We start from the raw sequence: 22,854 nt of genomic DNA, 5'->3' as shown, positions 1-22,854 counted from the left end.
GGGCCGGGAGCGCGCGTGGGGGCCGCGAGCTCGGGGAGAGGGGGAGGCACGGGCCGGGAGCGCGCGTGGGGGCCGCGAGCTCGGGGAGAGGGGGAGGGGGAGGCACGGGCCGCGAGATCGAGGGGGAGCCCCGGGGCGCGGTCAGGAGCGCAGCGCGGGAGAGACGGCCGGGGACCCGGGGGGCGGCACTGAGGCTTGGCGGCCGGATCGCGGGCGCACGCGATGGGACGCGCGGCAGGACCCGCAGCCGGCTGGAGGCGGCCGCGAGCGCGAGGACGGGCGAAGGCGGACGCCGGGCCGCACCTTGCGGGTGATGTTGTGCACGTAGGGGCAGGTGTTGCAGGCGAAACGGTGGCAGCGCTGCCCCTCCTCCACGATCAGCCCGTTCCCGCAGCCGGGGCAGAAGAGCAGCATGGCGGCCCCCGACGCCCCGCAGGCTCCCGGCAGACCCCGCGCCCGCCGCCGCCGCCGGGCCCGTCTCGAGCACCCATTGGTCTGGACATCCGCCCCGCCTCCCCACCGCGGCCGGCCAATGGCCGGGCCGACTCGGGCCCCGGCACGCCCAGCGGCTGGCCCCCTCGAGCTCCCCATTGGTCCCCGCGGCAGCCCCGCCCCCTCGCGGTCGCCCGGGCCGGAACCCGGGCGCGCCGCGGCGGTGCGGGTGGGTCGCGCGCGCGGAGAGGCACCCTGGAGCCGGCCGGGGCGGAGGCGGAGGTGGCCGCGCGGCCCGAGGCGCCGGAGGACGAGGAGGACGAGGAGGAGGCGCTGCCGCACTCCGAGGCGGTGGACGTGTTCCAGGAGGGTCTCGCCATGGTCGTGCAGGACCCGCTGCTCTGCGACCTGCCGATCCAGGTGCGCGCGGGCGCCGGCGGCCGGGGTCGGGCCCTCTCCCCGCCGGCCGCGCACGGCCCTGGGGCGGCCCGAACGGCGGACCGCGGCCCGCAGCCCTGGAGGAGGCGCCTCTGGGCCTAAGCGGGGGCCTTCGCGGGAGCCGGGCCTGGGCGGCGGGGGCGCGCGGCATGAAGAGAGGCGCACGGAAACGCGCGTCCGCGCGGGACCCTCTAACACGCGGGGTCGGAACGTAGCGGTCGTCTGTGGCCAACGGGACGCACCCTTGATGGGGAGACAGGACCGGAACCGGTGTTTGTTTATCCGCCTTCAGTTTGGTTCCGCACGGTCCCGCCTTTCCGTCTTGGCTCTCGGCCTCTCCTGGAGTCGTAGACTGAACTTGTCGGGTTTTATTTTTCTTTTTAAAGATTTTACTTGTTTATTTGAGAGAGAGAGCTTGAGAGGGGAGGAGGTCAGAGGGAGAAGCAGACTCCCCCTGGAGCTGGGAGTCGGACACGGGACTCGATCCTGGTACTCCGGGATCATGACCTGAGGAGCCCAAGGCAGCCGCTTAACCGACTGAGCCACCCAGGCGCCCAACTTGTTGGTTTTTTAAGGTTGTATTGGCATATTTATTGTGACTGCTTTTGGCGGGGATGGGGGGCTGGTGAATTTTGCACACTTGCCTCAACTCCCTGGACTCACAGTGTCCATACTTCCACCCAGCCCAGAACCCAGATCTGACCCTGGTCCTCCCTGTTCTCTGTACTCTTCCTGAGCTGTCATGCGCTTTGGACATTAAATACAAAATGTGGGTGGAGCCGTGAGACACAGACGCAAGAAATCTGTTTCTTGTCCTTTTTGGACACTCTCAACTTGTTTTCCCTTGTTGTTCAACAAGCCGGGCTCCCTCCCTTGGTCTTTCTGTAGGTTACTTTGGAAGAAGTCAATTCCCAAATAGCACTAGAATACGGCCAAGCAATGACAGTCCGAGTGTGCAAGATGGACGGAGAAATCATGCGTAAGTGCTCACCCTCTCCCTTGGGACCTTGCAGCCCCAGCTTTCCCACAGGCGGGGTGCTCACATGGCTGACACTGCTCAGGGGGAAACTCAGGGGCATGTGCAGGGGTATTGGGCCAGGCACAAGCCCACTCCACCTGGACTTGAGTCTCCGTCCAGAACAGTCTGAACAGAGCTGCTGGGTTCCTTTCCTGCCGTCCGAGGATTCCCACCGTGCCTGTTCTCCCACCTGTGTTGCAGCTGTGGTTGTGGTCCAGAACGCTACCGTCCTGGACCTGAAGAAGGCCATTCAGAGATACGTGCAGCTCAGGCAAGAGCGTGAGGGCGGCATCCAGCACATCAGCTGGTAAGTGGGGCTGTGGGAAGCGCTGGTGCCGTGAGGTCTTGGTGAGCCTTTGGGCGTGGCCGGTGCCTGGGACTCCTGCCTCAGCTGCTCTGGCATCTATAGCATGACACCTGGGCAGCCGCTGGGATTCCTAGACAGGAGCACCTCGGGGCATTTCCAGTGTAAGCGGTCTCCCGGGTTGGAGGTGGGGCAGCTGTCAGCGGTCCTGCCTATCGTCCCTTGGGTGCTCTCCCAGGCCTGCTGGGCCAGAGGTTGCGTGCGGTCTGGGTCTCGGTACTGCAGCCTGTTTCGTGAGTAAGGTCAGGCCCACCACAGCCCCTGGAGCAGTGCCTCCTGAGAGTTCCCTCAGGCCTGGCGCGTGCGTGGTACAGGAAGAGCCAAGACGAGGCCGCCTGCCCTGGGTTCCCCCGAGCTGAGCGTCTTGAGCCCATCTCGCAGCCCCCGTGTCCCAGCTGCCCCGTCACCCTGCCCGCGGTGTGCCTGAACCCCTGAACCTTGCAGGTCCTACGTGTGGAGGACCTACTACCTGATCTCTGCAGGAGAGAAGCTCACAGACGACAGGAGGAAGCTCCGAGAGTAAGTGTGGGCCACGCTCTGAGCTGCAGGGAGGCATCTGGTCTCTCGCCCGCCAGCTCCCCCAGCCCCACCAGAGGGCTGGGGCCTCTTCCCAGGAACGAGGATTCATGATTAAATCAGTTCCTGGGGAACTCGCGAGACCCGGAGAGTGCCTGGCTGGACTGAGAGCCTCCTGCAAGGGGGTTCCTGGGGGCCCTCCCCCCTGGAATGGGAGGCATAGGGGCAGTGGGACCAGCACTCACCAGAGGCAGTGAAGGGCCTCCCAGAGCCAGGGGGAGGCAGTGTGTGTGCAGGCGAGAGGATGGTCACTGCCACTTCCTCACCTCCCTGGACCCAGCTCTTCCTACCGCTTCCTTCTTGGTCCCTCACAGATCTCAGGTGAGGACTCAGACACAGCTTCAGCCGATCACACACTGTAGTCCTCTTTCTTTTCCAGTTACGGTATCCGGAATCGAGATGAGGTGTCCTTCATCAAAAAGCTGAGGCAAAAATGAACGTCCGGACGCGGACAGCTCTGTGCCGGTGGCTGGTACCGGCTGGAACGCAGCCAAGCCCTGGGCCCAAACAGCCGAGTCACGCGGCACGTGGGCCTGGCCCTGCGTACAAAATAAATCTACTTGCTCCTCAGTTTGAAAAGTAAGAAAGCCACAGTCTGGGAGCAGGAGGCCGTGCTGCTGCCCATTCACAGAGGGGAGGCAAGGGCAGAAAACGGTGCAGGGGAGCCCTGAGGTCTCCGTCGCTTGCTCTGAGCCCTGCGGCCACACCATCCCCCGGCCACAAGACCAGTGATTCTACCGTGATTTCTACGGCAAGGCGACATGAAGTCGATGGCTGGCTTTGTGCGCTTACGGGGCAACAGAGGCCTTGCTGCCAACAGTATGTGGGTGAGGTCTCCGGCCTCAGCTCCCAGGGTTCGCCTGGAGCAGCACCCTTCACCCTGTGGCTCCTAGAAAGGGAGGCAGCCTCTGGCTGCAGAGGGAGGGCTGGGGTCAGGTACTTCTCGGGGTGGGGGAGGGTACGATAGCACAACCATGGGTTCTTCTCTCATTGTCAGCCGCCAGTCACCCTAAAGGTGGGGACAAGGTCCAGCCAGCCACCTGGCGGAGAAACTTCACTGGGAGGTGTGTCTGACACTTTGTTCCCCACTCTGCAGAGCCATAAGCGGGAGGGGAGGGTGGGGAAGAGGCCTAAAGGACCCCCCTCCACAGCCCTAGCCAGAGACCACAAAGAGGAGGCAGCGCTGGTAAGTTAGTGGCAGCTAAAACGCTCCCGGTGCATTTATTGGCCACACGAGGTGGTCGTCAAAAAACTCGTTAGAAGGTAATCGTGGGAACTAGTGTAGTAAACGCCCTGGAGGACGAGAAGTCCACCGCGGTGAGCAAGGCACAAGAGGTCAGTGCAGGGCACCAGCCGGCCGCACGCGGGGCGCGCAGGCCAAGGTCGGGCCCGGGGGGCCCGGGAGGCCCGGGGCGGCCCCTCAGTGGAGCTGCGCGTCCAGCTCATACTTCTCGCAGAACTTGTCGGTGAAGGGGATGCAGGTGAGGAACTCGCACCACTCGCAGCGCACGGGGTAGAAGTAGAAGAGCACCACCAGGCCGGCCAGGAGGCCCAGGAAGACCGCCTGGAAGACGACGATCTGACAGCGCTTACGGTACAGGTCGAACTTGCCAAAGCTGATGTAGGGCAGGAAGGCGAAGGACAGGAAGAGGCCGCTGATGAAGCCTGAGATGTGCGCGAAGTTGTCGATCCAGGGCAGCAGCCCGAAGGTAAACAGGAAGAGGACCACCGCCAACAGCTTGAAGAAGGCTCGCCAGGGCCGCGCCAGGACCTGCCAGCTCTGGAAGAGCTCCACGAACAGGCAGGCCAGGATGCCAAACTGGGAGCCGGCTGGGCCCACCTGGCGACAGTGTGGGTGTCCGTGAGCTGGTGAGGCCCAGCAGACCCGCTCTGGACCCAGAGCCCCGTCTCCCTGTCCTGCCTCCCACGGCCCATGTCAAAACTGAGGAGCCAAAAGGAGATGCCCCCAGGCTGGACTGTCCGGGGACCCACGCTCCATGCTGGACATGGAGCCAGTCTGGGATGGGTCCCCACTCTGGGGGCAGCCTTACCTCTGCCCGGTATGGCAGGAAGATGGCGCTGGCCAGGTTACCGGTGACCCCACTCAGCAGGTAGATGATGGCAATGCGGTGCCAGCCGGCCAGCTTCTCCAGGTCCCGCAGGACGGTCATCTGGAAGCAGACGGACACCAGGCAGTGCAGGATCCTGCAGGGAGGGCGGGGTGTGGCAGGGTCTCAGCAGGGAGGCCACCCCTCCATCGTCTGGCCAGCCACGCCTAGGGTCCCTGGGGGCACCCACCCCACCTGGCACAGCTCAGCCCACATGGTATCACTTGCCCAGCGTGCAAGAAGAGGGAGAGCCACAGGCGGTAGAACTGGTCAGGCACCTCGGGGTTGAGGAAGGGCAGGAGCCCACACACGTCATCCATGCAGTGCACCTGTGCAGAGTGGCCTGTCAGCACCCACTGTGGCCGGGGCGACAGGGGAGGGACACTCGCCCTAGAGGCCTACCTGCGAGCACAGGGTAGCCTCCTCGTGGAAGTAGCCCCTCATGAAGTCACAGTACTCCCGGGAGGTGATCTCACACCTGCGAGGTCAGGCCGGGGCTGAGAAGACTTGGAGGGGGGCAGCTGGGGCCGTTTCAGAACCTGGGGAGGGGGAGGGGCCCCAGGGCAACCTCCCACCCCCCCACCCTGATTGGCCACACACAGGAGCGCACCTACCTGCCCTTGGTTCCGATGCAGCACGGCCGGCCCGTGAGGACACAGTCCATGTGCGGGTGGTTGGTGTGGTTCCCGGCACTGTTTTTGGTGCAGATCTGGGTCACAAATGCAGGTGAGCTGGGTTAGGGCCTCCCCCAACCCTGGGCCCCACACTGTGCTTGGGGACTGGGGCAAGGATGCATAGGTCCTAGGGTAGGAAACTGGCCTCCCACCACACCCTGAGACGCATACAAGCCATCTGTCAGGTCGGAACAAGGTCACCTGCCTCCCAAGTGTCCCCCTGGTCCTCTTGTTCTGGCTACCTGCTCGGAGGAGCAGGTGCTGGTAGGCAGACAGGCTGGGCAAAGGCCAGGGGCACAGGATCTGAACATACAGGGTGGTCCCTGGACGGGGTCTCTCTGGTCTCGCTGAGGGATGAGGTGTGGACTCCTCTCCCACCTGATGGGGGTGACTCCCAAACAGTCCTTCACTCCAGCTCACCGGCCACTTGGTGATGTCATCCGGCCACTCGTGGGGGTCCTCCGAGGAAGGCTCATCACACACCCTGCATGAACCAGTATGTGGTCAGACCCTTTATCTCCTTGGTACCCACACCTGTCCAGCTTCACAATGAGGGGGGCTATGCCCTCTCCCCCCACACCCCACAGAGCTTGGATGAAGAGGCAACAAGACTGACCTGGGGTCCTGGTGGCAGACAGAGCCAAACTGCCTCTTGTGGCCGGCAAGGTCTGGGGCACTGGGGTGGAGGGGCCACTTCACCCACACTGCCAGCGTGGACTGTGGGAGGACACGGTCAACCCCTGGTCAGAGCCCACCCCTCGACCAGTGCGGCCAACAGGAGACAGGAATGAAAACCAAAGCCACGGAGACTCTCACGTTAGCCCACAGCCCATGTTACTGAAATTATGCTCCAGAAACGTGCACACATGTGGGGGCACTGTTGAAAGGAGCTCAACAGAATTCCTAACCGCTTCAAAACTGAAACAACCCAAGTGAGGAACTGGTACAAGCTGTAGCACCTCCACATACGAGGTGATAAAAGCCCGGATGGGGCGCTCCGTGGCACCCCTCCGACCCTTCATTCAGCTCTGGGTGGTGAGCTCGAGCCTGTGGCCAGGTCTGCGCTCAGCAGGGAGTATGCTCTCCCCACCCCTGTGTTGCCCTCACCAGCTTGTGCTCTCTTTAAATAAATCTTTTCTTAAATAATATTTTTTAACTTGAATCTTTTGGGGGGGTCTCTTTTAATTGCTTAGCGGAAAGAGTAAGGCAGCGCCGCTCGTGTCGGCATAAAACGCGTACACAAGAACAGGACCCGCACGCGCACAGAGAGCGCGCCCCAGTCACCGACACAGCAGCTGCTGTCTGCGATGCGCAAGCAGGAGGCAGGGCTCGAAGGGAGCGAAGCGCCCTCGCTGGGAAGCCCCAGAGCAACCACAAACCCAGGCGGGCGCACCCACCGAGCACTCCTCCTCCGACGTCTGCACGCAGCCCGACCGGTCGTTGCGCACGCAGCAGGCCGAGTGCTTCTCCCGCTCCCGCGCGGCGCGGATGAAACTGTGCACCTGCGGGTCCTGGCGCATGCAGGGCGAGAACTTGGCGCCCAGGTGAATGAGCGCCTCCTGCGGGCGAGCGACGTGGGCAGTGGTGGACCTGGCCCCCGCCGGCCCAGGGTTCCCACCCTCTGACGCCCACGAGGCCCTGCCCTCACCGAGCTGGGCCCGATCCAGAAGTTCTCCTGCTGCACGTACTTGACGTTCTCATAGACCCCGCGGTTCCGCAGCACCTGGAAGGGGGAGAGCTCACAGAGGCCGCCCGGGCACTCTCCTCCCCGACTGCGGCAGAGGGAGTGCGGGCCCAGACTGCAGACGCCCGGGCCCGGCTGGGAAGGGCGCCGCGCTCACCGAGTCCACGGTCTCGTGCTGCGAGAAGCCCACGGGCGCGATGCCGTAGATGCACACGGCCAGGATGGTGACGAGCGAATGCACGAAGGTGAGCCAGTAGGTGAAGAACGGCCTGCGCGGCGGGGCGGGGCGAAGCGTCAGGGGGGTGCGGGCGCGCCCCCGACCCCGGCTTTGCCTGCTTGAAGCTGCGCCCCACCCCACCTACCCCTCCACCCGCGCCCCCGCGCCCCCGCGCCCCGCGCACCTGTGGTCGTCCATGTCCTCGATCTGCCGCTTGACATAGCTGTCGATCCGCTTGCGGTAGGTGCGGTTGGTGAGCCGGCCCACCATGCCCAGCCCGTACGGCCGCTTCTCCCGGGCAAAGAACTTGCGCACGGGCATGGAAATGCGCTGGCCCCGCCGCTGGCCCGCCGCGCTCACCACCTCCTGCCGCAGCCGCACTTTCGGCTGCGGGGCTGCTGCGCCCCCCTCCTTCTGCTTCCGCCAGCCTCGTTCCAGGGGCCTGGGGGAAGGGGCGCTGTCACCTCCCGCCTTAGATGCCCGGCCTGCGGTGATCCCTCCCGGCAGGACCAGGATGACCTCCCCCCCCCCCCTCGTTCCCATCTAGCAGGGATGGCGCAGTGCGGTCAACCAGTGTCCCTACCCTGGAAAGCTTCAGAGCCCTTCCGGAGATGGAGAGGTGGAATTCGACCTATGACCTGACCTACCAACCTACCTAAGGTTCCCCCCGCGATCTACAAGCCTTAAGTACAACACCCGCCTCCTCCCTGATGGGTTCTGTCCAGCCTAGGGCCTCCAGGGCCATTGCTGTCAGGCAGGTGGGTCGCTGAGCCCTGGAGAGTGCCCCGCCCTGGGTCCCACAGCCACAGCCCACGAGACTACTCCTTGCCTCAGGCCTCCAGAGCACGCGTGTCCCACCGCCCAGCTGCTCCTGACCGCCCACAGCGCGGCCGCCCCCCAGCCTGGCAGCACTCACAGCATCAGGTGACTGCGCTCGAGCTCACTGCGGTCCAGGGCCCCACCCGTGAGGTCGGCCTGCTCGGTGGCCTTCTCCCAGTCCTTGAGCGCGGCCTCCGAAGGGGACTCGAACACCTCGTCCGGGTACGTGGACAGCTCCTCATGGAGGACTCCTTCCTGAGCAAACAGGGGCGATCAGGGCAGGACACGCAGACGGCGGGGTCGCAGGGATGTCCGTGTGCTCTTACCCGGGCAAAGAAGGACGTGTCCAGCTCGTCGGGGAAGTCCGCCGTGTCCTCCTCCAGGAAACTGGCGGGAGTAAAGCTCCGGCGCTGCACCCGGCGTAACGTGCCGTCCCTAAGAGAGCGGCCCTGCGGGCAAGGGAGGGGAGCATGCAGCGTGCTGGCTGCCGGACCCCCGCTCTACACCCCGCCCCCCGCCCCGCTCCACACCCCGGCCCCGCCCCGCTCCACACCCCGGCCCCGCCCCGCTCCACACCCCCGCCCCCACACCCCAGCCCCCGCACCCACCTTCACCAGGGCCGCGGCTGCCCGGAAGCTCATCTTGGCCACGGATTCGCGCTTGCGTCGCCGCGGGAGCCGGCTGAAGCCCGAGCGGGAGCTGGAGAAGGAGCAGAGGGAAGCGGCACCCGGCGTGACAGGTGTGTGCGGGGTACTCAGGCCGTCGGCCGTGTCATCCGCCACGCGGAAGGCCCGGCCCCGGGCCAGGGGGTCTATGATCTGGCAGACGGAAGGAGACGTAAGAGTCAAGGCCAGGGTCATTGCTATGGGGCTCCTTCCCCACCCCAGACCCCGCCCTGGAGAACACAGCTGCCGCCCCTCCCGGTGGGTCAGTGGGTCCCTGGATGGCTGTGCAGGAACCCAAGAGGGTCCCCATCCTCACCTAGAGTGCCTGTGCCCTGCTGTTCATCCCAAGATGGTCTCACACCCAGAGACGGGCCCCAAGGCACGATCCCAGGACCCCGTCCCCTAGCCTGGTTCCCGGTTCCCAGAGGGTATCCGAGGTGCCCTGCTGGCACCGTCTGAGCACCCTCCCCCGCCAGGAGCTCTGAGGGATCCCCTCGGTTGCGGTGGGCACACAGCCCCAGCCCCAGGAGCCGCACAAGAGGCTGCCTGGAGGCGGCAGTGGACGGGCGTACCTTCTGCATGCCCAGCTGACAGGGGCCCACATACAGCGGAGGGGGCGTCTCTGTGCTGGTCAGAGACACGTTGTCCTGGCTGGGCAGGTCGAGCTCCCGCATGACCTGGGGCTTCAGCTTTCCGTAGCGCTGGCTGCAGTGACGGATGCTCTTCCGCTGCCACTTCTGGGTGCTGTCACTGTCCTTGCTCACCCCGAACCAGTCCGCGGTGCCCCTGCCACAGGAGGCTCTCAGCATGGGGAAGCCTCAGGGGCCCTCCTCACGGATGCCAGCTCCGACCCCAGCCTCCCATCGCGCTGGAGCAGTCCAGGTGGGCTGGGCCTCACTGAGAGGGCAGTGGGTTCCAGCCCCGGCCACCCCCTGAATAATCAGCCAGCTCCAGGATCCCGCCAGAACCGCAGACGGCAGGCCTCGCCCCACGGGTACGCTACACAGATCCTCAACCCTTCACGGAGAAGGACTTTCAGGGACAGACACCGAGTCCACAGGCGGCACGCAGAGCTCAGCCTGGAGCCAGGGAGCTTGGCCCCGGGCAGCAGCGTGACCTCAGACGCCCGAGAACTCAGGCAGTGGGCACTGTAAGCCCAGGCAAGCCGTCCGTCCCTCCAGGCCATGCAAGGAAAACCACTGCCAGCACGGGCTGTCGAGGAACCCCAGGGAACACCAACAGCGCCGGCAGCCCCAAGAGATCGCAAGCCATGCACACGCCACCTGACGTCCGCACACTCACGCCCGGCCCCAGGTACCTGAGCAGGGACCGAGAAAGAGACCGGCGCTGTGGGAGAGCCCTGCGGGCAGCGGGGGGACCCAAGAGGGGCAGAGTGTGGACACGCCCGAAGCGCACCTGTCGGCTATCCGGGGACCACAGCATGGGGACAGGAGAGACAGAGAAGGAGAAAGCAAGTGCTGGAGGGGAGAGCAGCTGGTCCCCAGAGCTACGAAGGAGGACAGGGTGACCCAGGGAACGAGATCAAGGAGAAAGCCAAGACAGGAGGAACCCTGGCTCTGTTCCCAGCCCCCGTGCCCTCAGGGGACGCATGTGCCGAGCCCCGGCCCCCCAGCACGCCCACTGGCGGAGCCGCCGCACCAGGAGACTACCTGCGGATGGTCTGTGTGATGGACGTCTGGCGCTGCAGGACGGGCCGCCGGGGCTCACGGTGGGGCGAGGGGACACGGGCGGTCTCGGCGGGCATACTCACGCTCCGCAGGAAAGCCTGGCGTCTCAGGGGCTGGGCGGCGGGGTCGCAGTGAGGAGGCTGGACAGGGCACCCCCCCAGCCCCTGCCGGCCGGGGCCTACCTGGAAGAAGCCAGGCTCCTCCGCCGCTGGGGGTGCCGCCGCCGGGATGTCCAGCCTCAGCCAGGGCGGCTTCTTGCGCTGCAGGCTGCTGGTGCTGTCCCTGCGGGCCTCGCTCATGGCGCCAGAGGGGCACGACGGGCCTGGGGGGGCAGGGGGCATTCAGGAACGGTGCCCACAGACCTCCCAGGGTTTGCCGCACACAGGGATGATCCTGGAGCCCTTCTCTGAGCTCCGCGCCCCCTTCAGTCATCCCAAGAGACATCGCAGGGCACGAACGAGGTCCTCAGACAACACGAATCCATTCACTGTCGAAAAACATTCGTGACAAATATTTGAGCGTCCACTAAGAGTCACTCCCGGGAACTTAGGGACACACGGATGGAGAGACAAGGAAACAAGAGGGGACAAAATCCCAGCCTTCCTGGTGCACACTGTCCAAACATAACCCCTAAGTAAGCACGGGGCGCCTGCCTGGGTGCCTCAGTCGGTTAGGCGTCCTCCGACTCTGGCTTCCTGCTGGGGTAGTGACTTCAGGGTCGTGTGCCCAGCGCGGAGCCTGCTTCTCCCTCTTCCTCTGCTCTGCCCCGCACATGCACACACTCGCTCTCTCTCAAGTGAATGAATAAAATCTTAAAATCAGTCAACACGCTATGTTAAAACGTGAGACACATGGCAGGGAAAACAGCACATTACGGTTCCCGGGCCACAGAAATCCTCCTGAAAAGGTGACGTCCAGCAAAGACAGGAGGTGGTGACAAGGGACCAAGGCTGCTCCTCCCACGGGAAACAGCCAGGGCAGAGGTGTGAGCGAGTGTGAGCACACAGGCAGGCTGAGGGTCCCACACCAGTCTGCATCTCAACCCTGTCGGACCCAGACCTCACCCTAGAACCCCCGTGCCATCTGCTGCAAGGACAGGAGACCTTGCGCACCCACCGCAGGGGGCGTGACCCCTCCAGCTCACCGAGGAGTGGCCACAGGGCTTCCCCTGGGTCTGGGAGGTCCTGCCTGCAGGGGACCTTCCACTTCCTCGAGCCACCTGGGCGGGGGTGACCGCTAGGACCACCAGGGGGCGCCACGCACCCAAGGACGGCCCCCAGCCACGCCCAGCACCTCCCTGAGCACCTGAGACCAGGGGTGGAAAGCCCAGGGTCTGACTCTGTCCATGGGATGGAGAGGCAACGACCACAGGGCCACGTCCCCTCCCCTTACAGGAGGTCCCGTTCAGGGCAGCTCTCCCAAAGAAGGACAGCAAGGTGTCTGGACACGGGATCCAAAGCACAGTGTGGGGCACAGACAGCAGGGGAGTGAGTGGAGACCCCAAAACTCCTCTGCCACATCCAGGAGCTTGGGAGCCAGACCGACTCTGACACTCGGGTTGGGGGAGGCGCCTGTGACTCGCGCTCAGGTCAGGATCTCAGGGTCCTGGGAGGGAGCCAGGTGGAGGGAGGCAGGCCCCGCACTCAGCAGGGAGGCCGCACGTCCCTCCGCCCCTCCCCTCCCCCCACAGCCACGGCCACCGGCACCACCCCGCGCACACGCTCTCTCTCACATAAATAAAATCTCAAAAAAAAAAAAATTCAGATTTGAGACCCCACCCGCGAATGCCTCTAGAAACAGCCTCCCTTTGCCTGCCGGAGGAGAGGTATGGAAAACCCCACCCCCGCTTTACACACAGGCCAGCGGAGTCTCAGAGAACAGGGGCCTGCCTTCCCAGAGGTTGAGGCCGCACGCTGGGGGGGGCGCGTTCCCAGAGACAGGCCTGGGGGGCCGCCCACAGCTTCCGCTGCACTTACACAGAACAGGGAAGCCAGGGGTCCGCTCAGAGCAGCTCACAGCTCTCCCGACCCGAGAGAGCGGAACCCCAACACAAACCAGGTGGGCACGGGTCGCCCAGAACGGCCCCTCCGGCCAGCGCTCAGCTCCTCCTGGCCCCAGACCGGCCACCAGGAGGCCCCAGGCCAGGCTCCAGGGGGCTGGCCTCCCCAGGAGCCTCCAGACATTCCCAGCACCTCCCAGGGTATGGACTGGTTCTCGACTTAGGAGTCCAAGAAACCCCACCAGCTGACCGCTCCCAGCACCCCACACATCCAGGACCCTCCCAGCTCCGCTGCCCCCGCAGCCTCTCCCCACAGCCAGCTCCCCACCTCCAGCTCAAGGCTCTCGCCATGCCTCACCCCTGCACACAGCCTGGGTCAGAAGACTGGCCCCACCCCTGGCAGATGCTCCCAGCCCCGGATTCCCGGGCACAGCCCGGGGCACCATCCACGTGTAGGCTGCGCTGTTCCTGCTGGGCCCGCGGTGTCCAAGGCAGGCCTGGTCCGAGCCGCTGCTTGGGAAACACTGGGCCCGTCCTCAGGATCTGGAGTGATGAAGAGTTCCCAAAAAAGACCCTTCAACTGGGTCTGGGAGGAGGGGCGGACCCCAGGACGAGGTCGGGGCAGGGACAGCACAAGCCAAGAATTGGGAAAAGGGTGGTGAGGTACACGGGGACACTCCCCACCCCGGCTAGCCTGGGCCTCCAGGAAGCCCCAGGAACACAAGGGCCATTGAGCTCACGAGGGAGGCACCCGGTCCCTGTGCCCGTCTGCCCACATCTCACGGTGCCCCTCACCTCCACCCAAGTCCTTCCTGTTCTAGGGGCAGTGGGGGGTGTTCTGTAACCCACAGGGGCCCCCGTGCTGCGGGCTCCTGGTCTGCCCCACCCCTGTGTGCACAGTTCCCCATCTGGGCCTCAAGTGGGTGGGATTCACAAGGGGGGTGCCCCAGAGTGGGCCCCAGCAGGGGGGGCAGGCCCAGAGGACAAAGAGTGCCCACCCAGAGGAGACAGTGGCCCAGTGTCCAGGCCTCCCCCAGGCGCACAGTGGGCTCTTGTTCCCAGCCAACCCCTCCGGGGGGGATCCCAACAGCATCTCTGCTCCGCTGACCCCCCTCAGGGCAGGAAGAAACCGCAGCCCGGGGAGGGCCTGACGGCCTGGGGTCACACAGCATCTGAGTCAGGCCGGCAGCAGTCAAGGCTGCCCACCCAGGGCCCAGCCCCCCCAGGAGACCCCGCACGGGGCGTGGAGATGTAAGTAGAAAATGCACACAGCGGCTTAGTAAATGCTACGAGTGGGGCCTGAGCCCAGCCAGGGGCACAAAACAGGGGCAGACATGACACCCAGGCACGCCGGGCAGCACAGGACAAGCGTGGGGCTCACGATGGATGAGGGCCCGAGACCAGGCTGGGGGACGAGGGGGACCCACCGGGTCAGAGGACCGCGAGGGCTGCTTTCAATGGACAGCCTCAGGGCAGAGGGCTGGGTGGGGAACAGGGGCAGGTCCTACTGAAGCCCGTTCCTGCCCTGGGGATGAGAGGCCGGTGCAGGGGTTGGGTGGGGGCGGGGGGAAAGGGAGCTGGGAAGCCAGGGGAGAGCCTGGCCTGAGACACTGGGCACACCTGCTCGTCTTCACCACACGCAACCCTCCATAAGCCTCCACTTCTTCCTCTGAAAAGGAGGGACCACAGCAGCGCCTGGCACACAGCTGGACCCAACAGCCAGGCTGGTCCCTGCCTGCCAGCTCCCGGGAACTCCCTGAGGGCAGGCAAAGGGGGGGCAAGGGGTGGGGAGTGCACTGGCCCAAGAGCATGTAGGACCGGAGCAGAAGCCATGGGAGGATCCTGGAGATGGGAGCCTGCAGAGATGCCCAGTGTGGGAGGCCATGACCAAGAGGCAGGAGGACACGGTTGGGGAGGGGGGACGGCAGGTGTGGCCCGGCTCAGCTTAGACAGCGGCCAGAGCCACCATGAAACGGGTGGGCAGCCGAAGGCCGGGTGGGCAGCGGGGACCGCCCAGCCCCAGGACAAGACCTGCCACACCCTGGCCCCGCCCTGCCCAGGGGACCGCCCACCGCCAAGGTCAGCAGGAGCAATAGGCCCCACCCCAGGACACCCGCCCAGACCCGTCCTGCCTCACCTGAGCAGATCCCAGGAGGGGCCAAATCCTCCAGCCTCCACACCACAGCCCTGACCTCTGACCCTCACACTTAGGTTCCACCCCATCGAACAGATGCCCAACCCCAGAAATCCCCCGTTAGCGGGGATCGCTCACTGTGCGGCACCCCAGAATACAGGCCTTCCCCACCCCCTGCTACTGTGCAGCAAAGCACGTCACCCGCCTCTCTCTCTGCCTCTTTGTCTCACGTATAAATGGCATAAATGCTGAAATTGGTCATGGTCGGGTCCTCAGTCGTCCTCAACCCTCCCAGACTTCACCGCTTGTCCGTGAAGGAAACGAGGTCCGACAGCAGCAGGGCAGGCCCAAGACCTCGCTGATGGCCCCACAGTGCCCCTCTGCCCATCCCCAACAAGACCCATCAATCCCACCTTCCCTCGTCACCTATCACGGGACAGACATCACCCCAAACAGGTATGCAGAAGGCCAGTAACAGAACCGGAGGCTCCCAGCTCAGGCGGTCCCCCGAAGGCACAGGAATTCCTAGAGATAATTACACTCAGGGACCTCCCCAGGGATGGTGGTGCAGAGGGAGCACAAGTCCCGGGGAGGGGTACCGTCCAAACCCGGGGGTCACCAACAGCCAGAACCAAAGCCCCTGACCCCACCCCACTGGCTGCGACAGTGCCCGACAGGGCAAGCGTACCCCAAGGCTCAGAGAGGCTGCGGGACGGGCCCCATGTCCATCAGCAAGGGGGCGGAGTCTAGCTATGGCCAATTCTGGCTCCAACAGCCTGCAGCCTCGCTGGGGCTCCGGGGCTAGGGGAACCCTCCCTCAAGCTGTACAGGGACCAGTCTGCCTGGGTCAAGGGCAGGTGAACAGCCGGGCCCCATGTCAGCGCCCCCAGAAGTTCCCCCAAGGACCTGACACCCTCGGGCTTAGCGACCTCCTCCCAGGACGGGCCAGCTCCTGGAGAGCACTGGAGAGGTCCCGGGAGGGGACGGAAGCCAAGTCCTGGAGTCTGCTGTAAGAGCGGAAACGGCTTGTCAGCAGCAGCCTGGCACACTGGCCTGAAACCTGGCTCCAACAGAGCCTGCTGACCTAACAGCCCCTGGGAAGGGTCCTCTATAGCCACCTTCCAGATAAGAACACAGAGGCCCTGAGAGGCCAGTCACCACCTGGTGACTCCAAGGGGGCTCGAAGCATTGGACAGTGTCTGCCCAGGAGCTGGGGTCCAAGGGACCTGTGTGCCCGCCTAGCTGGCGCTGACCACAGCCCCCCCCGGGGGGGGGCATCCCATCTGGGCCCCCAACTCCACCCTATCCCGACCCAGAGCCTCTCAGTTCAGGGAGGAGGGGGTCATCCTCCAACACACCCAACACACCCAACCCAGAAAACAGGCAGAAGTCAGGGAACACGATCCTCGGGCAGAAAGTGGATCCTGTCACAGACACCGAAGTCGGGGACCGGAGCCGGAAGGGGAGCACCTCACATCCAGGGAAAAGAGCAACAGGGTGTGCCCAGAGCCGGGGCTGGGAGCTGAGAAGACCCTGAGGGAGGTGCTGGAAGGCAGAGGACACCTGAGTGAGCACCTCTGAGCCAAGGCCCCCTGAGAACCGGAGTTCCCAAGGACAGCCACTGGGCTGGGACACTAACCGGCGCGAGGAACGTGGTCCCAGCCATCCTCCAGCTCGGCCGCCCTCAGTCAGCCGGTCCGCGCCGTGGGACACTGATCGGCTGCTTGGAAGTCTTGGGATGGGGCCTGGGGCCCGGAATGTGGGGCCACTGACTCCTGTGCCCACCTACTACCTCTGCCTGGTTCTCATGGAAAAGAGCCCAGCTGGCCCAGAACAGTCCCCGGGTGGCAGGGGGTGCAGCCCAGGAGGCTCCGGGGGGGCGGGGGCCTCGTGGACCCCAGACAGCTGCTGGGTTCCTCTCCTTCCTCCTGATTTCTGGGGGCTCTCTAGGGGGCTGGGGCTGGCTTCAGCGGGGTGGGGAGAACCCAGCATCTAGCTGGGCCAAACCTGAAAAGCCAGTTTCATCCTCGAATCTTCTTCAGGAAGTCCCAAGGTGGGGGGGCGGGAGGGGGTTCCCAGTCCAAGGCTAGGGCCTCCAGATCCAGGCCCCGCCCACCCAGACGGACACAGGGACACACAGCCCAAGCTGCACAGAACGCACCCCCGTCAGGAGCCAGCTGGGCCAGGGGCAGGCCGGGCTGCGAGACCCCCTGCCCAGGCCCCATCCAACCACGAACAGGCCCCCAGCAGGCCTAGGCCCTCCCCCAGCGCCGGGAGCACCTGGGTCGGTCTCGCCTGCCAATAGAAGGCCTGTTTCCAGGCACGCCCCCACGCCCCCCACCTCCGCTCCTCCTGGCCACTAAGCACAAGGTAGGGGGTGTCCTGGGAGCAGCTCCCAGGTCCCTGCAGTTCCGGGACTTACAGAGTGGGGAGACAGAGGCTGCGGAGCGGGACGGAGGGCCGGCCCCCGCTGCTAGCTTCCCTGCTCCGGCTACTGGTGGTGACAGTATCCCACCCCCGGAGACTACGGCTGCGACCGGGACGATCCGGGGAGTCCCACCCCCGGAGCCGGAGTTTCGGCTCGGAGCACCACCCACCGGCGGCGGCCGCGACGGAACACGTCCGGGAGGGGGAGGGCGCAGCGCGGAGGGGCCCGGGGACGGCCCGGGGCCGCGAGCCCTGGCGCTCGCGGGACCCTCAGCTGTTGGGCGGCGGCTGGAGCCGAGCTGTCCGGCCCGGTCAGGCCGCGCGGACGTGCTAATCCGGCCCTGGGCTATTTTTGCGGCGCGCCGGGCGAGGAATCCCGGGCCGGGCCGCCTCCGCGGGTGGCTCGGAAAAGTCCGGGGAGGAAAGTCCGGACGCTCCGCGTCGGGACCCGCCCGACCCCGGGCCCGGACCCAGGCCTGGACCCCGCACCCGGCCCGACTTCGGCCGCTGCCCGCGCCCCCGACCGCGGCGGACAGAGCACGGGCCCCGCGCGCAGCGGACACGGGCCCGGGACCCGCCCGGCCCGCGGAGCCCTGCGCCCCGCTCCCGCGCGCGCTCACTCACCGCCGCCGCCGGCCCCGGGTCGCGGGGGTCCTCGGAGGTCCTGAGGGCTCCGGGGAGGGGCTACCGCTACCGCCGCCGCCGCCGCCGCCGCCGCCGGCCGGGAGGGCGCCCGCGCCGAGTCCCCGCCCGCGCGCCCGTCCGGCCCGCCCGCCCGGGAATGCCATGGAGCGAGGGGCGTGCGCGCCGGGGGCGGGCCCGGCCGGAGGGGGCGGCCGCGCTTACTCAGGGCTCAGGAATGCGCGCGGCCCGCCCGGCCCGAGTCACCTCCTCCGGGAAGGCCGCTGGGCTCTGCTCTCCGCTTCGTCTGCCCGCGGGGATAGCTGCGGCGGGGGGGGGGGGGGTCTCGGGCGCCTTGGCCGCGGAGAGAGGACCTAGTGGTCCCGCGGGAGTCCCAGGCTTCTCGGCCTCTCCCGGACTCCAGGGTGAGACCAGACCTCATTCTGCCCTGACTTGTGCTTCAGAAAGGGGGAGGGGGCGGTGCGGGACAGCGTCCCTGCATCTCCTGCAAACCGAACTGCCGACTTCCTCCAAAGGCCACACTAAATCACATCCCCTACACTCAGCCAGCCTCATGGGAACACGCACACTCACACACACAGCCCCCATGCTCTAAACCCTCACACCAACTCACATATCCACACACACACGACTTCATAGCCCCTTCCATCCAGTTACACACATGCACACAACCACCACTGTACACTCCCATTCGTGTGTTTACACCCTGGTGCACATCAACACTCAGCAAAGGCAGGATCAGGGCAGTGGGCCCCTCCCCAGACCCCCGTGCCCCCCAGCAGGTGCTCCCAGGCCAGGCTGAGCCTACAGCCTTCTGTCTTCCACAGCCCCCTTCTCTGAAGGGAGCAGGACCTCCGTCCACTCTGGATGGTTCCCTCTTTCAGAGCCCCCCACCGCCCCGGCCCCCCACCATGGGCTCACCCCTGCACTCTCGGAGCTGGACACAAGATGACCCATCTGTTTGAGGCTGAGGTCCTAGTGGAACTTCCCAGCATCCCTCTCTCTTGACATCGCGAGTGTGTGGGGCTGAACCACCCAGAGGAAGACCAGGGGAGCGGGGAGGGGACTGGCAATAGCAGGGCACAGGCAGGGCTGACCACCCAGACTTCCTCACAGTGGCCTCGCTTATGGCCCCGCAGAAAACAGAACTGGGACCATAGATCCCCTAAGGACACTTTCACTGATTCCCAGAGCACCTTGGGGCCCATGGGGCCCAGCACCTCAAGCCTCACAGTACCTACAAACATGCCCCTTGCTGCTCTGGGACCAGGCGGCACTGGAGTTCTCTGAGCAGAGCTGCAGCCACTGTCCACAAGTCATGCCGGGCCTGACTGTGCACAATACTGGGCTCTGGACCCACAGAAAACAACGCTGATGGCTTGAGGTGGCCACCAACTTCCTGGCTGGCCCTGGAACCTGGGCGAGGGACAGGCACCCTGCTCATATCGTCCCTCACACCAGGGACCAAAGCGGTGCCTGCCCATACTGGGTCTTCTATGAACACAGGCACATCAACACAATTCTTAGGGGGAGACAAGAAAAGCTTTGGAGGAGCTCCAGGAGGACTCCTTCACTGGGGCGTGGGGAGGGCGACTGCGGGTGGACTGGGGACACCAGGCGAGAGGGAGGCCGCCCAGCCCTGATGCTCACAGCTCCTGCAGCCTACACGTGCCACTCCTCCCATGCCAGGCTCTCAGCCAGACAGGACCGTCTCTCCATACCAGGCATTCTCAGGCGTTCTCGACCCCTGCCAGGGAGAGGCAGGCCCCACCCACCGGGATGCCCAGACGGAGGCTGGCGGTGGTGTCATCTCTGGAGTCCAGGGCCTGGGCTCATATCCAAGGCACTGGGCGCCTGGCGCTGGCAGGTCCCCTCCGGCAGTGGCCGCAGCAGGGTGCCACCCAGACCCGTTCCATGACCCAGAGACTCACTCCCCACTGCCAGGAGCATCAGCCCTGGCTGGCTTCCCGCTAAAACCCCCCTCCAAGGAGTCACCTTCAGTCGACAAGAGATGCCTTAACAGAAGGCAGGCTCCCTTCCCAGGAAGGGTGGTCTGTGCCTTCAGTGACAGGAAAACAGCCTCCCCTGTGTGCAATCAAGTCACCTCCCGAGGGTCCTCTTGGTCCCTGACTTCAAGTACGATTCCCAGCAGCCTCTGTGACAAACTCTTGCCCCTCCCGGGGGTTCCTCCTAAGGCACAGCTCGGAATACCCTGGCAGGCAAAGCCAGGAAGCCCCAGGTTCTCAGCCCACCCCAGCATCCTGAACGAGGACCTCAGCATCATAGGACAGTGCGGGCAGGGGCCTCGACCCGTGAGTGCCTGGCCTGGTCCACAAGGACACATGTATTCATACACGTAAGCCCTCCCTCCAGTCGGCCCCACTGCCCTCTGCTCTGGCGGAGCCCCTGCACGGAAAGCTAGCTCCCAGTGCCTCTCCTTCCTCTTCCTCCCAGCCCTAGAGAAATGGAAATCCGCTGCAACCACCTAGCCTGTGGACAGCGAGGGGTGGATGGCTATCTGGGCCACCCCCGTGGCAGTGGACTTCACCGTAAGACCTGAGGGGTTAAGATCCCAAGCAAGGCGAGTGGCCATCAGCTATCCTGGAAGCTTCAGCTCAGCGGGCCATCCTGGGCTTTGGGCAACGGGGTGGGCCCAGCACCAGCCCCTGGCTATTTGGGGAGGAGATGAACTCGGGCCAGGCCAGCCAGGGGTCTGAAGTCACGGACTATTTCCGAGGCAGCGGCCCCTCCCCGTGTCTCAGTGCACAGCAAGTGGTCCCCTAAGTACCTGGGCCCAAGGCTCAGCAGCACAGGCTGCACAGCCCAGAAAGGGAGAGGGCCGTCCCCACACACCTCCTTTGGCTGCCCTCTCCACCCATGGAGGCTCTGACCCCCACGGAGCCCCTGCCGCAGGGCCCTCTGCCTTCGGACATGCAGCCCCCTGGGCTCAGACCCAACTCTCCCGTCCACCGTGTCAGCGTCCCTGTTAGAGAAAAGGACACAGAGCCAGTGTACCGGTGCCCTGGGACAGTGCTGGTGCCGAATTGTGGACTCTCAAGGCTTCGGTCACTGGTGGCCCTGGCACAGCAGGGCCCAGGGCAGCCTGCCCTGGCACTGCTCCCTTTCAAAGCAGGAAGGGTGTCCTCACCTCTGTCTCACATTGACATCCTCCAACACACCTCTCCAGGCCAGCAGCAGGACACACTGAGGACCCAGGAGGCCCTAGGCCCCTCCTCCCACCAGGACCCCCTCCTCTTACCCCCAGCCAGCCACAGCCACACAGGGAATGCTCGGCCCACCACTTCCAGCCCGCCATGAAGCCTCAGACCACGAGCCAGGAAATGGGGGCGGGGCAGAGTAGGGCCCACCCTGCAGAGGTTTCACAAGCCCCCGCACTCTGGCTGGGACATCTGGACTCTGCGTCCGCTCCTAGGCGGCGGGTCTGTGCTCCGAGGCACTCGTTCCTCGTTCTCAAGGTGGGGATAACACACCCCTCCGGGAACTAGTCGACTCCCCGTGACTTCTACAAGGACTCAGCACCCATTTGTGAAATCAGAACAAAAATAAGTACAAGCAGCACCCACCCTGCCCCAGCCCTCAGCAGGAGGACTGTTTCCCGCCACCGCGGGGAGAAAGGAAGAGGGGAAAGGGAGGAGAGAAGGGGGACGGGGCACAAAGGAAGGCAGGAAGCAGGAGTCATTGTTTGGGCAGAATGGCTGCAGGGGGTAAGGAGGAAAGGACAGGGTGGGCGTCACAACTAGGCCTTACAAGCATGGATTTATGACACAGGGCCCACCCCCGGAAGCGGCACCCAATGCCACAAACAGCTGGGCGGCTTCCAACAGGCAGCTGGAAGGCTGGGCCCTTCCCTCCCCAGGAAGTCCTGGTGGGAGCCCCGAGGGGAGGGGGCCAGCAGAGCTGCTGGGCCTGGGCCCAGGCTGGACTTCAGCGCCTGGGCTGTTCAGAGGAGCACAGTGGGAGACCGGAATCTTCCCAGCTGGACTGGCTCTGTGCTCATCTGGGGCCCCCTTCTTGGGGCACTTCCTGACATCATCCTGTATCCAATGGCTCTGAGGCCCCATGGTACCCGCCCCAGGGCCAGGGTCCCAGAAAGCCAATTGCAGGCCCTGCTGCTCAGGGGTCTCCCCAGGACAGGGGTGGGTGATCCGGGGGGGGTGGGACTGTGCCTGTCGCAGCAGAAGGGCCCTACAGGGGACCCTGGAGCTACGAGGACAGGAGCGGGGTACTCTGCTGGGTGTTAGGACCCGCCTTCACCCTCCAAGTCTGCTCTCTGAGCCACAGGAGCCAGCAGTGCGCCCCTCCCACCCCAGCCGCAGCACCGTCCCCAGCCAACAGCCCTGTGCTTGGACCCCCCACCGCCACCCACGGCCCTTCCTTCCTCTGAACCAGGCACTGCCCTCCCCGCCACTGCCCTTGGGGACTCCTGTCCGACTTGAGAAATTACAGACAGGGTGGGCAGCATCAGAGGTGGAGGGCGGGCCGCTCCCCCACAGCCGCAAGCCGGGCGTTCCCGGGTCCGGGGCTCCGGCCTCTCGAGGCTGGCCACGATCCCGCAAGCCCGCGGAGGACGTGGGCTGGCTCCTCTGGGCACTCGGCGCGGCTGAAGGGGCGGGGCGCACTGCAGACAGGACCACCGGCCCGGCGGGTGAGGAAGACCCGGGCGGGGGCGGGGGCTTCCGGAGGGGCCTGGCATCCGCTTCCCGGCCCGCCTTCCTGGCCCACTCCCCAGGCCCTCTCCTCCCAAGGGCCTCCCGGAGCCGCAGTCCACGAAGGGGTTTCCCGAGGACCGGGGCTCGGCCGCCGCCTCCCCCACGCTCGCCCCCGGTTACCCCACCCAAGCGTCGGCGGCCCCCCAGCCCCCAGCCGGGGCCCCTCGAGGACTAGCGCTCTTGGGGTTCTGACCCCCGGCTGGCGGCCGTGCGGGGACCCCCGCGCGCGGGTGCGGGAC

General features: G+C 65.5%; 3 protein-coding genes across 11 annotated transcripts in view; 1 reads left to right on the top strand and 2 right to left on the bottom strand.

Moving 5' to 3' along the window:
* Positions 1 to 443, bottom strand: part of LOC111156086 (RNA polymerase III subunit K) — a 3,970-nt gene extending 3,527 nt beyond the window's left edge. Inside the window, exon 1 of the mRNA XM_022516685.1 lies at positions 304 to 443. Coding sequence (XP_022372393.1) covers positions 304 to 414 — 111 coding nt within the window. The 5' untranslated portion in view covers positions 415 to 443. The remainder of the gene's footprint in view (positions 1 to 303) is intronic.
* On the top strand, positions 413 to 3,398 carry LOC111156294 (small nuclear ribonucleoprotein U11/U12 subunit 25). Its single transcript, XM_022517074.1, has 6 exons — positions 413 to 493; positions 607 to 852; positions 1,759 to 1,849; positions 2,090 to 2,195; positions 2,697 to 2,771; positions 3,208 to 3,398. Exons 1-6 carry the CDS (start codon positions 413 to 415, stop codon positions 3,263 to 3,265), a joined length of 657 nt encoding a protein of 218 aa, XP_022372782.1. The 3' UTR covers positions 3,266 to 3,398.
* Positions 3,399 to 3,459: 61 nt separating this feature from the next.
* LOC111156278 (rhomboid 5 homolog 1) lies at positions 3,460 to 22,711 on the bottom strand. 9 transcript variants are annotated; one of them, XM_022517051.1, is made up of 18 exons: positions 13,041 to 16,861; positions 10,866 to 11,005; positions 10,666 to 10,796; positions 9,568 to 9,781; positions 8,939 to 9,148; positions 8,657 to 8,779; positions 8,428 to 8,585; positions 7,696 to 7,953; positions 7,452 to 7,563; positions 7,259 to 7,333; positions 7,008 to 7,169; positions 6,227 to 6,327; positions 6,031 to 6,094; positions 5,551 to 5,645; positions 5,339 to 5,414; positions 5,165 to 5,265; positions 4,880 to 5,033; positions 3,460 to 4,668 (listed from the first exon to the last, which is right to left on the bottom strand). In XM_022517051.1, exons 1-18 carry the CDS (start codon positions 13,126 to 13,128, stop codon positions 4,249 to 4,251), a joined length of 2,682 nt encoding a protein of 893 aa, XP_022372759.1. In that variant the 5' UTR covers positions 13,129 to 16,861; the 3' UTR covers positions 3,460 to 4,248. The 9 variants fall into 9 exon arrangements, with proteins under 9 accessions (XP_022372759.1, XP_022372756.1, XP_022372754.1 ...); XM_022517048.1 differs by adding an exon at positions 17,868 to 17,892 and having other exon boundaries at positions 3,460 to 5,033; positions 10,666 to 11,005; positions 13,041 to 15,341; XM_022517046.1 differs by having other exon boundaries at positions 3,460 to 5,033; positions 10,666 to 11,005; positions 13,041 to 13,225; positions 14,303 to 16,861.
* Positions 22,712 to 22,854: the final 143 nt, after the last annotated feature.

Source organism: Enhydra lutris, unplaced genomic scaffold (assembly GCF_002288905.1).
Source record: "Enhydra lutris kenyoni isolate GAN:26980312 unplaced genomic scaffold, ASM228890v2 scaffoldscaffold45, whole genome shotgun sequence".
Classification (NCBI taxonomy): Eukaryota; Metazoa; Chordata; class Mammalia; order Carnivora; family Mustelidae; genus Enhydra; species Enhydra lutris.
Note: the sequence above shows the minus strand (reverse complement) of the source record. Positions and strands in the feature narration are given on the sequence as shown.

Bases quoted from the DNA above. Each gene is read 5' to 3' on its own strand.
- LOC111156294 (XM_022517074.1), top strand. From the start codon at position 413: ATGGCGGCCCCCGACGCCCCGCAGGCTCCCGGCAGACCCCGCGCCCGC. The intron at 2,196-2,696 runs GTAAGTGGGGCT...TGAACCTTGCAG, and splicing joins GGCATCCAGCACATCAGCTG to GTCCTACGTGTGGAGGACCT. The intron at 2,772-3,207 runs GTAAGTGTGGGC...TTTCTTTTCCAG, and splicing joins GACAGGAGGAAGCTCCGAGA to TTACGGTATCCGGAATCGAG.
- LOC111156278 (XM_022517048.1), bottom strand. From the start codon at position 13,128: ATGGTGCCCCGGGCTGTGCCCGGGAATCCGGGGCTGGGAGCATCTGCC. The intron at 7,170-7,258 runs GTGAGGGCAGGG...GCTCGCCCGCAG, and splicing joins TCTGGATCGGGCCCAGCTCG to GAGGCGCTCATTCACCTGGG. The intron at 6,328-7,007 runs GTGGGTGCGCCC...GTCCTCCCACAG, and splicing joins CGTCGGAGGAGGAGTGCTCG to TCCACGCTGGCAGTGTGGGT.